Here is a 14259-nt window from a genome sequence, read left to right on the forward strand (position 1 = left end):
TGGTACCGTACAAAGAGGATCCTTACACAAAACATGTGTGGTTAAGTGGATCTGAGCTATATAATTGAAGATAGCGTATTTTCTTTTGCAGTTCTTTCTTATTTCATTTTAAGCTCCACATGACAACTTACTGGTCTACTGATTCTTTAATTTCTTGATTGCTACATGCTTTTACTGTAAGCCACATGCACAAGATAAGACTATGACTTATAATTTTGAATGAAAAATGAAAAGAAAACGCTTAGATACACAATTGGGTAATATGCCAACCCCAACCAATCCAATGGAGCACATCAATTTCCACAAATATGTACAAAAGATTAGTAGGGACAACGGAATTAGAAAGAGGCGGAGCCAAGCAATACTAATGGAATCACATAATAAATATGACCGAATATGATGATGATGATGATGATGTTATGGGATCGATGTCCAACTCTGTGCTTTGACTTTGCCCCCTTAAAATCTATGTTCTTTAATCTTTATGTGTGTTCCCTTCCACCCATAAAAAAAAATAAATGCCCACTTTCACTTCTCAAAAATATACTAGCTACAGCTTTATGCTAGCACCCAACTCCCTCTTCACATTTCACCATTGTTTTGTCATCATCATGTGCTCTTCCCACTAGCTCTTTAGCCTTCAAGGACTCCTTCTCCCAATCTGTCCTACTAATCACTGTCAAGATGGATACTACACATGCAATTTGGGCCGCCAAAAGCCCATAACAAAGGCCCACAAACCCTAGTTTCCAAACAAAGGCCAAAACCATGGCCACAGGAGTACCCACCAAGTAGAATGAGTAGAAGTTGATCCCAGCCCCAACCCCAGGCCTTGCACTGCCCCTGAGAACCCCACAGCTTGTGGTCTGTGGACAATTTGCAAGCTCACAAAGCCCAATTATGGGCAGCACAGCCTTCGTCAACTGCAGAACCTCACTGTCCTCTGTGAAGACCTTCCCCCATGCTTCACCCCCCACTGTGGTCCAAACCAGCCCAAACACCGAGCCCACCAGGGCCAGCCTGATCGCAACCATCGTCGCCAAACGGGCCTTCTCGGGCCTGCCTGCTCCGAGCTCATTCCCCACCCGGGTCGACACCGAGGAGCTCAAAGTCGTTGGCAATGTGTACATGAGGGAAGTGGTTTGTATCACGATGGCCGATGTCGCGAGGGCGACTTGCGGGTTGTGAAGATAACCAGCGAGAAGCGTCATGAACTCGTACCACCACCACTCCAAACACACCGAAAGGCAGCTCGGTATTGCGAGCCGGAGTAGCATTCCCCATTCTTGGCCCAAAGTAGTACTAGTAGGAGTCAAAGGAGGAAGCGGGTACGGGGCCGATGTTATTAGTAATGGCTTAGATAAGGGTTTTTCGTGGATTTTACGAGATGGCCCGTTGGTGATGAGCTCTTCATTGGGCTCAATACTTGCATAGGTTTCAAATCTCGCTAACTCCTTTCGTGGCTTGCCTACATAAAAGAACAAGGGCTCTTCAGGGGTGCGAGCGTAAAAAATGTAGCACAAGAGAAAGAGGACGATGTTAAAATTAGTGAGAAAAGTGGAGACAGCGACGCCAGGGACCCCAAGAGCGAGAGTGAAGGATAAGAAAATTGTAATGGGGAGGTGAAGAGAGGTTGCTAGTAAAGTGCACCACATGATGGGCCAGGTCGAGCCTTTGCTGCGCAAGTAGATTCGGAGCGGGTGGAGAAGGCTGTTGGCGAGGAGATCCGGAATGGCGACCCGGCAGTAGAGGCTGGCAACCCGGGTGATGTCCGGGTCCTGGTGGAGCAGGAGCATGAGGGGACGGAGGTTGACCCACAAGAGCCCAATGGGCAGGGAGGCTAGTAGGAGCATTAGGGTGGTTCTCTGGAAGGTGAGGGAGACCAGGGAGAAGTTTTTGGACCCGAATCCTTGGCTGCAAATGGGCTCCATGCCCATGGCCAGACCCGAGAGAACGGAGTAGCCGGTGATGTTGGTGAAGCCGATGGCGAGGGCGCCGCCGGCGAGCTCCAGGCTTCCCAGCTTGCCCATGCATGCCACCAGTATCATGTTCTTGAGGTAGCCCACCAAGCTGATGGCGGCTATGGGAAAGCCCAGGTCTCCTATTGCTTTAAGCTCCTCCACCACCTACCACAAATTCAAAAATCGCAAATTAATTATATTTATATATATAAACTTGTGTGGGTGCGTGAGTATGCATATGCATATAACGTAAATAAGCTTAAAGGGCGTATGGATGAAGATTTGGTACCTCTGGCATTGTGGGGTGCTTTGGGATTTGTTCTGTAGAAACCATTTTGGCACTTCTTGCAAATTTTTCTTTGGCTCTGCTGATGCGTTGAGAGTTGGGTGGAGAGAGAGAGAGAGAGAGAGAGAGAGGGTGGGGGGGTGTGAAGATGGAATGATGAGAAGATTTTTATAGGCTGGGGGGAAGGTTGGGGGGGGGGGGGGGGGGGGGGGGGTGGGGGTCTGGTTTATCGTTTTCTTGGGAGATTGTGAGAGCTTTGATGCAATCAGTATCAACTGGAATGACAGGAAAAAGGTAGTGATCATCATCAATTACCGGGTTAATTTTTAACATTGTAAACTGAGAGACGTATGTTGAGCTTGGCACGTATATATTGAGAGTTATAAGAGATAATTAGAGCCTAATGTGTATATATATATATATTCATTCTAAGGTTTTCATTGACCCATATGAAAATATTGTACGTGTGCGAATCTTTTTAGTATATGGAATCTCATAAGTTGTGGGTCATACACGTTTTTTTGAAGGTCCACTAGAGGTCTTTATATAGATATAGTACAAAATTTTTACTTAAAAGCAGTAGTGCTATTATTTATAGTGTTCTATGTAGATATTTTAAAATTTTCACACGTGTGAAATTGAAAATTAAAATTTTTTGATAGTTTGGTTTTGATCAGTATACTGGAGATCCGTTTTCTCAATAATTCCATAAACATAACCTTAGTATGTCAAATCGTATAAATTATTCCTTTTTATTCATTTGTTAGACATGTACTTAAATCTAGGATGTATTTATAATGTAATCAAATTATTAAAATATAAGGAATGTGCAAAGTGTTTATTTGGGATTAAACTAATTTTGTATCTTTTTCTTGGGTTAAAATTTTAGATTAGATGTAAATTAGATAAAATTAAAGAACTCTAAGAAGTGTAAGACAAATAAAGTCAACGATAAATATTCTATCAAACGGGGTTTAATATTATGAAAACATGTGAAAAAAATTATTGACGTGAATTCTTTTCTTATAAGATGTAGTCAATTTGCTACCTTTTGTTTTATGCTCCCTTTGATAACTTATTTTCTTAATTTATTTCATGTTTGTTGGAATGACACTGACTTTTGCAAAAATAAATGGTGAAGAATTCTCTCTTTGTCAAGTGGTATGGAGGACGGTCTTCTCATATAGGCATATTGATATATGGCACGTCTTTCTCGTATAACTAGTGATAAATAACATAATAGTATATATTATGGTAATAATAATATAATTTATCACTAGTCATTCAATCAATTATTATTGTAATTCCGCATCGACGCATATCAAGAAAATCTTCATCTTATAAGAATGATTTAAGTTCCAACTATATGTGACCCTTTTTATAGGACAAACCCATGAAGGTCAGTAGGGCAAAGCCAAAAATATCTCATTGGAATTGGACTAAAATCATCACACTAGTGTGATATTATCACGTGTCATACAAATGCATATGCTATCAATCACTCACAATAGATACGTGTCATAAACTAGTAAAGCCAATAAATATTTAATCACTTCATCTTTAATAGCATAGAAAACATGTTTAATAAATTATTCAAATTTAGAAAAGTAACTAACATAAGCAAGTTGAGGAGTTAATTGCGGCAGTGAGCGCAACAGAAGGCATTTCATTCACATTGTGCACTCACAAGAAGTCTAGCTTTAGGGATTGACCGACCCATCCAGAGCCCAGAACCAAACACCACCTAACACGTTCATAATAGTAGCACACCCCTTGTCCAAAAAAGTTAATACACTCACTCTCCTTCCAATATCAGATCGTTCCTTCTTCTTATTCTTCTTTTCAGGGTTTGGTTTGTTGGCCATTATATATATAGTATAGCTGCTAGAAGGGGATAAATATTATTTTTGTGCATGTAAAATTTAACTGAGGTGAATAAAATAATGCATGCCCCTCCTTGCTTGTGGTAAAATGAGATGGGTATTTCCATGACTTATTAATGCTGTGTTTGGATGTAAAATTGCAAGCACTTTTCATATAGGTAGCAAGGTAGCACATGTTGTACATCTAACGTTTATATATTTGTGGCTAGCTAGCTGGCTAGTGTTGCTAAATATTACAGTATATATATTTGTGCATGTGTTTTGCATGTTATACGTAAATGAGCACATGATTGTACTATTTTAAAATGAAGAATAATTAACTCTTCTTGATCGCATTTTGATAGATCCTAAGAATTAGTTTTTCTTCTATTTATATATATTAGATCGATTTTGATGTAGAGACTTAATTAATTGCTATCTCATAGTAATAGGGCTATTTACTCTAGCAAGTCCATAACACAAGCACAAGCATTCTCTTGATTATCATTCATCACTAGTGCTTTTATTTCTCTATCTAATTTAAATAAATTTTCCTCTAGATTTATTTCTCCGTCTCGTGTGGTATCAGAGCCCATGTTCTTTGTCTGGAGTCTAGGAAAAGTTGAGATCATAAGAGTGATTTTAGAAGAACGAAGCACAATTAGTGACAGAGAAAGCTTGCAAACCATGGATACACCCTCTACTGATTCAAATTGTCTTTCTTCTTCCATCTCTCTTCCTCCCTCCATCAAGAGAACAACTTCTTCCAAAATAACCACCCTAGTTGAATACTCTATTATTCCTGATTCTACTCAGATCCAGGAAACCTCTCTTCCTCTTGTAAATCCCTACAATATTTTCAGGAAAAAGAAATCCTTAGCCAACCAAGTCCTTACTCGTCTTATATCCCACAACAGACCTCAAGTCAAACAATTCGTTCAGACCACAGTCCTTCATAAATGTCTTATCCCAGCCTCTTCCAGAGAGTAGTATGTTGATTTTGAGCTTAACCAATATCTGATTAACCAATGGATTAGAGAAGGTTATACTCACCTTCACATCGGTGCTGTTCGACTTCTCCTTACCTTGCATGGCAGAAAAGGACTTCCTGTTACAATAAGAATTACTCTCCTCAATACCACTTATACTCAGTATGAGCATGCTGCAATTAGAACCTCTCTCATTACATTTCAAGTTGGAAGTGTCTGCCTCACCTTTTTCCTAAATTTCAATATTCCTTTAAGGGATAAAAATTTGAAGAACTGCATAAAGGTTCAGCTTCAAATCACTGGTGCTCTTCAGATATCTTCTACTTACATGACTACTCTTCATCATCAGCTTATCTACAGACTACAAGATCATGCTATTGATCTTCCACTTTCAGGACAGTCTGACAATACCATTTTGATCATTGCTGAAAGAGAAGATGAAGTGCCAACCATTCTGCAGATACCACGACAAATTCCCAGAGACGAATTGAAGCAGCTAATCCCTTTGGAGTGGATTACCAGCTATGAACAACTTCACCAGCAGTCAGTACCTATTCATCTTTCAGACCTAAAATTCCAGAGACTGCCAGACGGAACCGTGAAGACTATGTTCAATCTAAATGATGGTGCCTCCTCCAGCACACCACCAGTCCTCCAGTCCTTGATGATAAAGCTTGTCACCTTTGAAGATGACATTCCTATTAATAGTGTGAATCCGTGAAGACCAATGTTCAATCAGAAGGAGTTAGAGATTTACAGACTCAAATATTAGTTATCTCAGATGGAACGAGATCTCCATCCTCCTCCTCCTCATGTTTCTTATGTCCCTAAATCCTTTCCATACTCACCATCATATTCCTCTTTTCCATCTCATTCACCACCATCTCCATCTTACTTACCAGATTAGTCTAAAAATTTCAAATCCATTGCTGAGTTCCTCAGAAGAAATTCTCTCATACCTTCCAAACCTACTTCCTCGAGATCCTCAGCTTTGCTCAAATCAGAATCCTCCAAACCCACTTTTGCTGACCAAAAGTTCAAACAACCATTTCCATCCCAGGATCAGCCACCATTAATGCTTGCTGATAATGTTATTACTATCCTTGAAACATCCTCTAAAGAAAATGATGTTTCCGCTTAAGCATCTTCACAAACCTTGTCCACAACAGATGGTGAGATTACATATCTCTCACACATGCTTATGGCAAATCCTACTGACCCAGGATCATCCAGAACCTAGGAATTCAATGAACAGACTGATACTACAATTCCCATTATAGAAGAATCTATTAAAGTTGAATCAGCCCCGGCTGACTCAGTCCCAAAACAATATGTTCCCCAGAATGGTCCTTGGTTCTCATTTGAAGGTCTATCACCAACAAAATGGAGAGATAGAATTGAAGAATTTGATGCTTGGATTGATCTCCAACTCTCTAAACTAGGAAACAATCTTGATACTGTTCTACTTGAATTTGTTTCTAGATTCACTGGAACATTAAGAGATCGGTTTCAAAGTCTTGGTGATTACAGACAATTAACGTTCATCATATCACAGTCTCCTTCTCAAGCTCTTGGTGTTCTTTATCATGAATTTATTGGAGACCCTGATGCTCATGCCAATGAAGTCAGACATGAATTCTTTGAAATGCGTTGTTGTTCATTAAAAAATAAAGATCTTGATTTTCATTATCAAAGAATGTCCAGACGTTATTATCTCCTTGGCGGAATGAATGATGAAAACCTCAGACAAGTTTATATTAATTCTCTTCTAGAAGACATTTAGCCTGAACTTCAAAGAAAGCTGTTTGCTCTTCAAAGATATCTAAGAGACATATCTTTTGGAGAAATTCATCAGCTTGCCTTAGCCTCTCTTGAGAAACTATGTGACACTCATCAACTTTTCTCGAAGATGATGAAACAGAACCACAAGTTCACTAAACAGTGCAAGAAGCCGTTTCTTCAAATCAAATGCAAAAAAAAGGATTGCATCTGTAGTCCTAAAAAGAAGAAACACTTCAAAGACTATGGTTCTGACAAACGCCTCAGGAAAAATTCCAAAAGGAAAAAGAAATTTAGATTCTTCAAGAAAAAGGATCAACGAGGACATGAAAAATATCCTTAATGTTTCATTTGCAAAAGGAAATTATGATAAATAGTGCCCTATGAACAGGTTGAAGTTTGCAAAACTCGCCCAACTGTTACAAACTGAAAACCTTGATGCAGATGCTGAATCTGTTCTTTCAGAATAGGAGGAAATGACTGAAGAAACTGTTCTTGTCCTGACTGATTTAGAAAATTCCGATTCAGAAGATGATTCCCAATCAGAGAAAATATTCAATATCCAGCTCGTTCTCTCATATGAAGGTTCTCAGATAAGTCCTCATATTCAAATCCAGCTTCTTCCTGAAAAGTATGGCAAACCCATATCTGCTATTGCATTCATTGATACAGGATCCCATAAGACTATGGTTAATCCAAAAGTCCTACCAACAGATTATTGGTCTTCCCATACTCAATTCTTTAGAGCTGCAAATGATCAAATTTTTACAACCACTTTGATTTCCAAAAGGAAAATTTGGATTAAACTCCTTCCTAATTGCATTATTTGGGCTCATATCATTGGAAGTCCACTTCCTAAAAAAGATGTTTTATTAGGATGGGATGTTTACTGAAACGACCTGCTAATAAAATAAAATCTTTTTCCCTAATTTTAAATCCAATCATTAACCTAAATGGCGGAAAGCCAATCATATTAAATAAATCCACACATAATACAATACCAGAGTGTCAAATCATCTTACAATATACAAACATTACTGTTCTCTCCAAACTACCTTTACTGATACCAAGGGATTACAAAACATGCTACCCAAAAATACTCACTCTCAAAAGGTAGTACAACAACCTCTCTACCTGCGAGCCTACTCCACTCGCCTAGCTGGTTTACCTGAAAAATAATTCAACACTGGGATGAGCCAACGCTCAGTAAGACGAAACATGCTATTACCAGGGTGTGGCTATTGAGCTATCGTTTGGTAAAAATAATTTGATTTAAGAGTAATATGAATAATTGGATCTAAAAATGCTGATATTAAATAACGTATAATAAAACCATCAACTACATAACTGAACATGCTAATCTGTATGAAATTACTTTTCATATTAATGCTACTATTTCTGAAAGTCTGATAGTACTCATAATATCTGAGAAATTTTCCTAGATGGCTGTATGTCATGATTTAACCCCTTATGACAGGGTTGTGAGGCCCGAAGGCGGGACCTATCTTGGCTGGTCGACCAGGGTAAGTCAACTGAACTCCGACAGTCTGATTGACCCCCTCAACCCATATATGATGGAGAGCCTGTTCCGACATGGGCATGATCGACCTCATACCACTTACTATCTGAGTAAAGTGGTTGCACTCTGAACTGAATATCTGTAGCTACGGTATCGTGCTCTGCTGTCTAATACATCAGGGTCTGATACTATATAGGTATCTGATATCTGTAATATACTGTTTTTACTGTGGTTTCTAAAACATCCATAACCCCATAAAATTTATCTAAAATTCTAAATAACTAACTGAAAATCTGATTTCAATATAACTGAACTGTTGTCTGAATATCTGTATATCGGGGCATTATGGTACTGATAAACATGTTATTCTGAGATTACTGAAAATACATATTTCTGAGTATACTGTACATTAAAAAATTTATTATTCTATAATATGCAAATAACATGGTATTTCTGTTAATAACTATAGACATGGTATTCACAAATTCTATAAATATAGTACTGTTCTATTATCAACTCCAGCCACACAAATAAATATTAATATTATCAGGTTTTAGAACCTATAAATATATATATAAAATCTAAATAATAATTTGATAACAACCTATATTTTGTATTGAAATCATAATGAAGTTTCCTAGTAGCATGTTCCCCTTACCTGACTATTGGAAAGCCTCTATGGTACATTGGTCCAACACTCGCAGGGCTTTCTACTCAATACCCTGAAAACAACATTTGTCAGAACAAAACATCATTATTTCTTTGTCTTCGTCATTTCCTACAGCTACCCGAAGGCCAAAAACAGAATAAAAGGCCTTACCCTAACTCTGGGAAGAAATTCAACTCGATTCGACCAATGATTCGCCTCGATAAACTTGGAGAGAACTTTGCCAGGAGCGTCGTGATGGTCTTAGATCGTTGATCCGACATCTGATGGGGCCAAAATCAAAGAAAGATGGAGGAGAGATAGTAGGAGAGAGAGAGAGAGAGAGAGAGAGAGAGAGAGAGAGAGAGGAAAGTTGTGTTGATTTTTCTGCGATTAAACTGAGTGTAGGGCTATTTATACTGCAAGATTCGTTGACGAGCCACGTCACCTCGTCGATGAGTCCTGTAGAAAGTTCGTCGATGAATCTGTACCCTCATTGACGAATTTCAGACTTCCCAAAAATTTTCTCTCGGTATCTTCTCATCGACGAGACGGGACCTCGTCAACGAGATCCTGAAGAACACTTGTTGATGAAACCCATGTGTTCGTCGATGAGTGCTTAGAAAATTTCTTGGGTTATTATATCCAAAATGCAACGTCGAAGCGTTCATCGATGAAGTCGGCTACCTCCTTCTGTTACTGTTACTATTTCCCTCCCTATTTATTATTTAAATATCATTATACTTTGGACCATTACATTTATTGTCTTTCAAAATCCCTGAGAATTCTTCCCACAAGAATTCAGTGCAAAAGAGAATTCAAAGCCTTTACCCGGATAAGAAAAATCTATTCTCTTTCCCATTCCTCCTCGGATTTCCTACCCATTCAAAAAAAATTGTTGAAATTATGTGCTGAAAGTCATGACCAGTTCGTCCATGATCATCTCCTCTGGAAAAACCCAGACTTATTTATTCACATCCCGTTCAAGCTAAATGAAGATATTAGTCCGACCAAAGCTACTCATCCAGGGATGTCCCCTTCAGATCTTAAACTTGCAAGAGAAGAATGTCATTCATTATTAAAGCAAGGCTTAATTGAGCCAACCAGTTCCTCTTGGGCATGCCAAGCGTTTTACGTTGAAAAAAATCAGAAAAGATTAGAGGAAAGAAAAGATTGATTATTGATTACAAGCCATTAAATGTGTTCATTAGGGATGATAAATTCCTTATTCCAAAAGCTAGAACACAATTTATCCATCTTGCTGAAGCCATGTTATTTTCCAAGTTCGATTTAAGCTTTTTGGAAACTTGGAATTCATCCAGATGACAGATTCAAAACGGCCTTTTGTATTCCCAATGAACAGTTCCAATGAACTGTTTTACCTTTTGTCCTGAAGATTGCGCCATCACTATTCCAAAAGGCGATGACCAAGATTTTCAATCCTATCCTTCACAGTATCCTGATTTACATTGATGATATCTTATTATTTTCCAAGAGTCATGTGGATCACCATCATCTTCTTGAACATTTTCACCAGCTGGCCTCACAGTTTGGGATAATGCCGTCAGAAAAGAAAAGCATAATTGGCCAGTAGGAAATTGATTTCTTGGGAACAAAAATATCTCATAGGACCATTTGTCTAGGTCCTCATCTTGCTGAACAATTATTACAATTTCCTGATGATAATCTCTCTGTTAAAGAAATACAGCAATTTCTCGGCGTCATTAATTACATCAGAGACTTTATCCCACATGCAAGTCAATTTACCAGCACCTTGTCACAGCTTTTGAAAAAGAAACCACCCCTATAGGGCCTTGACCAGACACAAGCTGTCAGACATCTTAAGAAAGCTGCAAAGGATCCACCGCCTTTGACTATTCCATCCACAGGAAATCTTATCTTGCAGTCAGATGCTAGAGATCATTACTAGGGTGCTCTACTGCTTGAAGAAAAGGACAACAAGAGATCCTATTATGGATATGCTAGCGGAGAATTCAAGGATTCCCAGAAGCACTATCACACTGTCTTCAAGGAGATAATTGCAGTGAAAAATGGGATTCAGAAATTTGACTTTTATGTCAGATCAAAGCATTTTACAATTGAAATGGATAACTCATATTTCCCAAAGATGCTTGAATTCCAGAACAAGATTCTCCCTGATCCACAGATTCTCAGATTAAAAGATTGGTTTTCCAGATATGACTTCTCTGTGAAGTATATAAAAGGCGATCACAACGTTCTTGCCGACATGTTATCTCGCCCTCGGAAAACTTCCTTCCTTATCTCAAGACACCGAGCCATTCCACTAATCCTCATGGCCTCATCCTCCTTTTCAGCTCCAGATATTCTCTATTTTGGTGCTTCTACCCAAATACAGTTCCCTCCAGAAATACCTCCTCAGACCATTGATGCCTCTAGAATCAAATCCTATGCTAAGACCTTCTATGGCTACTATGCTGATCTGATAAGTCATCACCTAATCTTCCCATCTTACCCTTTTCTCAATCCATACATCATCAAACCATCATCCTTCAATACTAATGTACTATGGTATATATATGGTATATCTCTGTTTTGCAGGTACATGCTGTATTCCTTCCACTACAGGAGACGTACACTCATCTTAATGATCCAGCTAAACAGAACTCCTTGTTTTGGACATTCCTCCAACTGCTTGACCCATTTTCACCTGGAGAAAGAAGTTGGCTACTCTCATGGGTAATCATAACCTTTGGAAGATGGACCCAGCTGAAGGAGCCTCAGTACACAGTATCTTCATTCTACATAGACCGTATTTCTACATTTCCAATAGGAATCTCTTATGGTCCCAGAATCAAGTCTACGAATGGGATACGCTGTACAACTTCCCCAGTACATGGCTCAGCTACAAGCCTTCACTATTAAATCACCTCTGTGAAATGAATAATCTGCAGTTCTGCTCTGAACTCGTCCATGTTGTTCCAGACGAGATTCCAGCTCCTAAGCCACCAACTGACAAAGACCGTAAGGATCATGATCTAATGGACACTGATGAAGACTATCCTTTTGATCCGCCAACTTACCACCATCCGATCTATGGAGATATCACGGATGATGATTACATCAACCTCAACCTCTCTTCGTCACATCTCATCTAGCCCTATATGTTCCCCACTATGTGTAAAGTTATTTGGCATCCAATGCCTTTGATAATATGTAATTTGTAAGTTTGCATGTGAGTCAAAAGTTGTTGGCCTTAGTGTCAAAAGTTGTTGACGTGATTAAAGGTGGTGGGTTACTCCCATACAAATGCAGCCGCCCATGTGCTGTCACCTTTATCGTGTCATTTGTTAGGTCGTCACTGTCAGTTGTCAGTCGTCGTAAAAGTCTTCAACCACTTTTACTAAAGTCTTCACCTACTATGTCAGTGTCTTCTTTAAGTCATTTTCATCTTTGCTTTATGTAACTCAGAGTTTCCTTAGAATATAAATCCTTTGTGTGTTTAATCCATGGCCTTCTAAGCTTCTCTTTTCCCTAAAGCTGATTTTTCAAAGGGCTTCTAAGCCTTACTCTTATGAGCTTGTAATGACCTCATGATTTCTTGAGGGATTACTTTACAGTGGATACCCGTAACCTACCGAATCACAGTGCTAGCGCAAGGCAAACTTCAGGTTTAACGAAACTGTAATGGGTACCTCTTGTTCATGACATGGGGCTGAGTATGCTCTGTACTTGCCTCTTAGGAGGATCCTACGCATTAGAAATGTTGTATGGTCCCCATTGACATCCTCTGGTAAAGCATTAGTTGAAAGACTCGAGTTCTCCATTTGATTGGCCATGGGAAGGCCTATGTTGGAGATGTGGTCTTAAATTGGTTGCTTTCCTCTGGAAGGCCAAAGGGGCTCTCGACTCTCGTGTGTGCTTATTAGTAGTGTGCTTTGAATTGAAGAATTGTTTCATATTGATATATACGTCAATCCAAAGAGAAGTTTTCTCCTATTTATCTATTAGCTAGATTTCATTTTCAACTAGACTTGGCATCTCATAGCTAGCTAGTGATCATAGGGGTAGAAAGTTGGCCTCTACCAAGTCCATAATATATATATTTGATAATTCAGGGACTTCAGCCACCATTGTGCCACTTCGGAGACTATGGTGCGGTACCAAATCTGGGGGGTGAAAGCTACCTACCTATTGACGCATCCCTATTAATTCATTGGGGTAAATTTCCAAGGAGAAATCGAACCCGTGACCAAGGTCACCAAAGTCACAAGTCCATAACATGCATATTTACACTGCCTTGTGTCACACTCCCACATCGAATGTGTAATAGGGAGATCTTGGACTTATAAGGATGGTCTAGACTCTAACTACGTAAGGTACCTTTTTTAGGACAAACCCGTGAGACCAGTGAGCCAAAGTGGACTATTCCTCATCGGAGTTGGGCCTAGGACCATTACACCTTGTTTTATCACTCATGCTTTTTTATTATTTCTCTAGCTATCTAATTTAAATTAATAGTTTTTTCCTCTTGCAACAATTAATTAAGTTACTTTTAAATTTTGATTTATTATTTATTATTATTTGAATTATCTAATTTTTCTGTTTAATTCCATATTAGATTAAAAGATTCAATTATCAATTTTCTAATTGATTTTTAGAATTAATTAAGTCTAGTTTAAATCCTTGAGTTGGCTGTTACCATTTGCTGCAATTACGTAAAAGGGTATTTTCCAGAAAAATACTTTCTGCCCGAGTCCTCCATACTGCAGAAAAAATTCACTTCACTATTTCTCTTGTTTTCTCCATTTGATTATTTCCTTTAAGAAAGTGGGTTTAGATTGTTGGTACTACTGTCACGTGTTGACTATAAACTATTTGTTGGCTATGGGCAAATTTACAAGCATTGAATACAAGTAAGCAGAAGTAGCAAGCAAATGTGAATGTGTACACAAGTCGAGCTATAAACTTATAAAGTAACACAATTCTTATTATTATAATCTTACCTTTTCTTTTAAAAAAATATACTTTTTTTTTTTTTTAATAATTCGGAAACTCCATCCACTATCACGCCACTTTAGATATTATGGTGCGCCACTAAACTCGAGAGAATGAAAACTGCCTGCCCATTGACACATTCCTGATAATTCACCAGCGTAATGTCTCAAGTGAGAATCGAACCTGTAACCTTGGGGTCACCAAAGTCACGAGTCATTCTTATCACTTGAGTTGGCCCAA

General features: G+C 38.7%; 1 protein-coding gene across 1 annotated transcript; it reads right to left on the bottom strand.

The window, feature by feature from the left end:
- Window positions 1-246: 246 nt before the first annotated feature.
- Window positions 247-2381, bottom strand: LOC131151033 (protein DETOXIFICATION 55). Its single transcript, XM_058102204.1, has 2 exons — window positions 2251-2381; window positions 247-2126 (listed from the first exon to the last, which is right to left on the bottom strand). Exons 1-2 carry the CDS (start codon window positions 2293-2295, stop codon window positions 564-566), a joined length of 1608 nt encoding a protein of 535 aa, XP_057958187.1. The 5' UTR covers window positions 2296-2381; the 3' UTR covers window positions 247-563.
- Between the last annotated feature and the right edge of the window lie 11878 nt (window positions 2382-14259).

The sequence above is a fragment of the Malania oleifera genome, chromosome 3, assembly GCF_029873635.1.
Source record: "Malania oleifera isolate guangnan ecotype guangnan chromosome 3, ASM2987363v1, whole genome shotgun sequence".
NCBI classification, from domain to species: Eukaryota; Viridiplantae; Streptophyta; class Magnoliopsida; order Santalales; family Ximeniaceae; genus Malania; species Malania oleifera.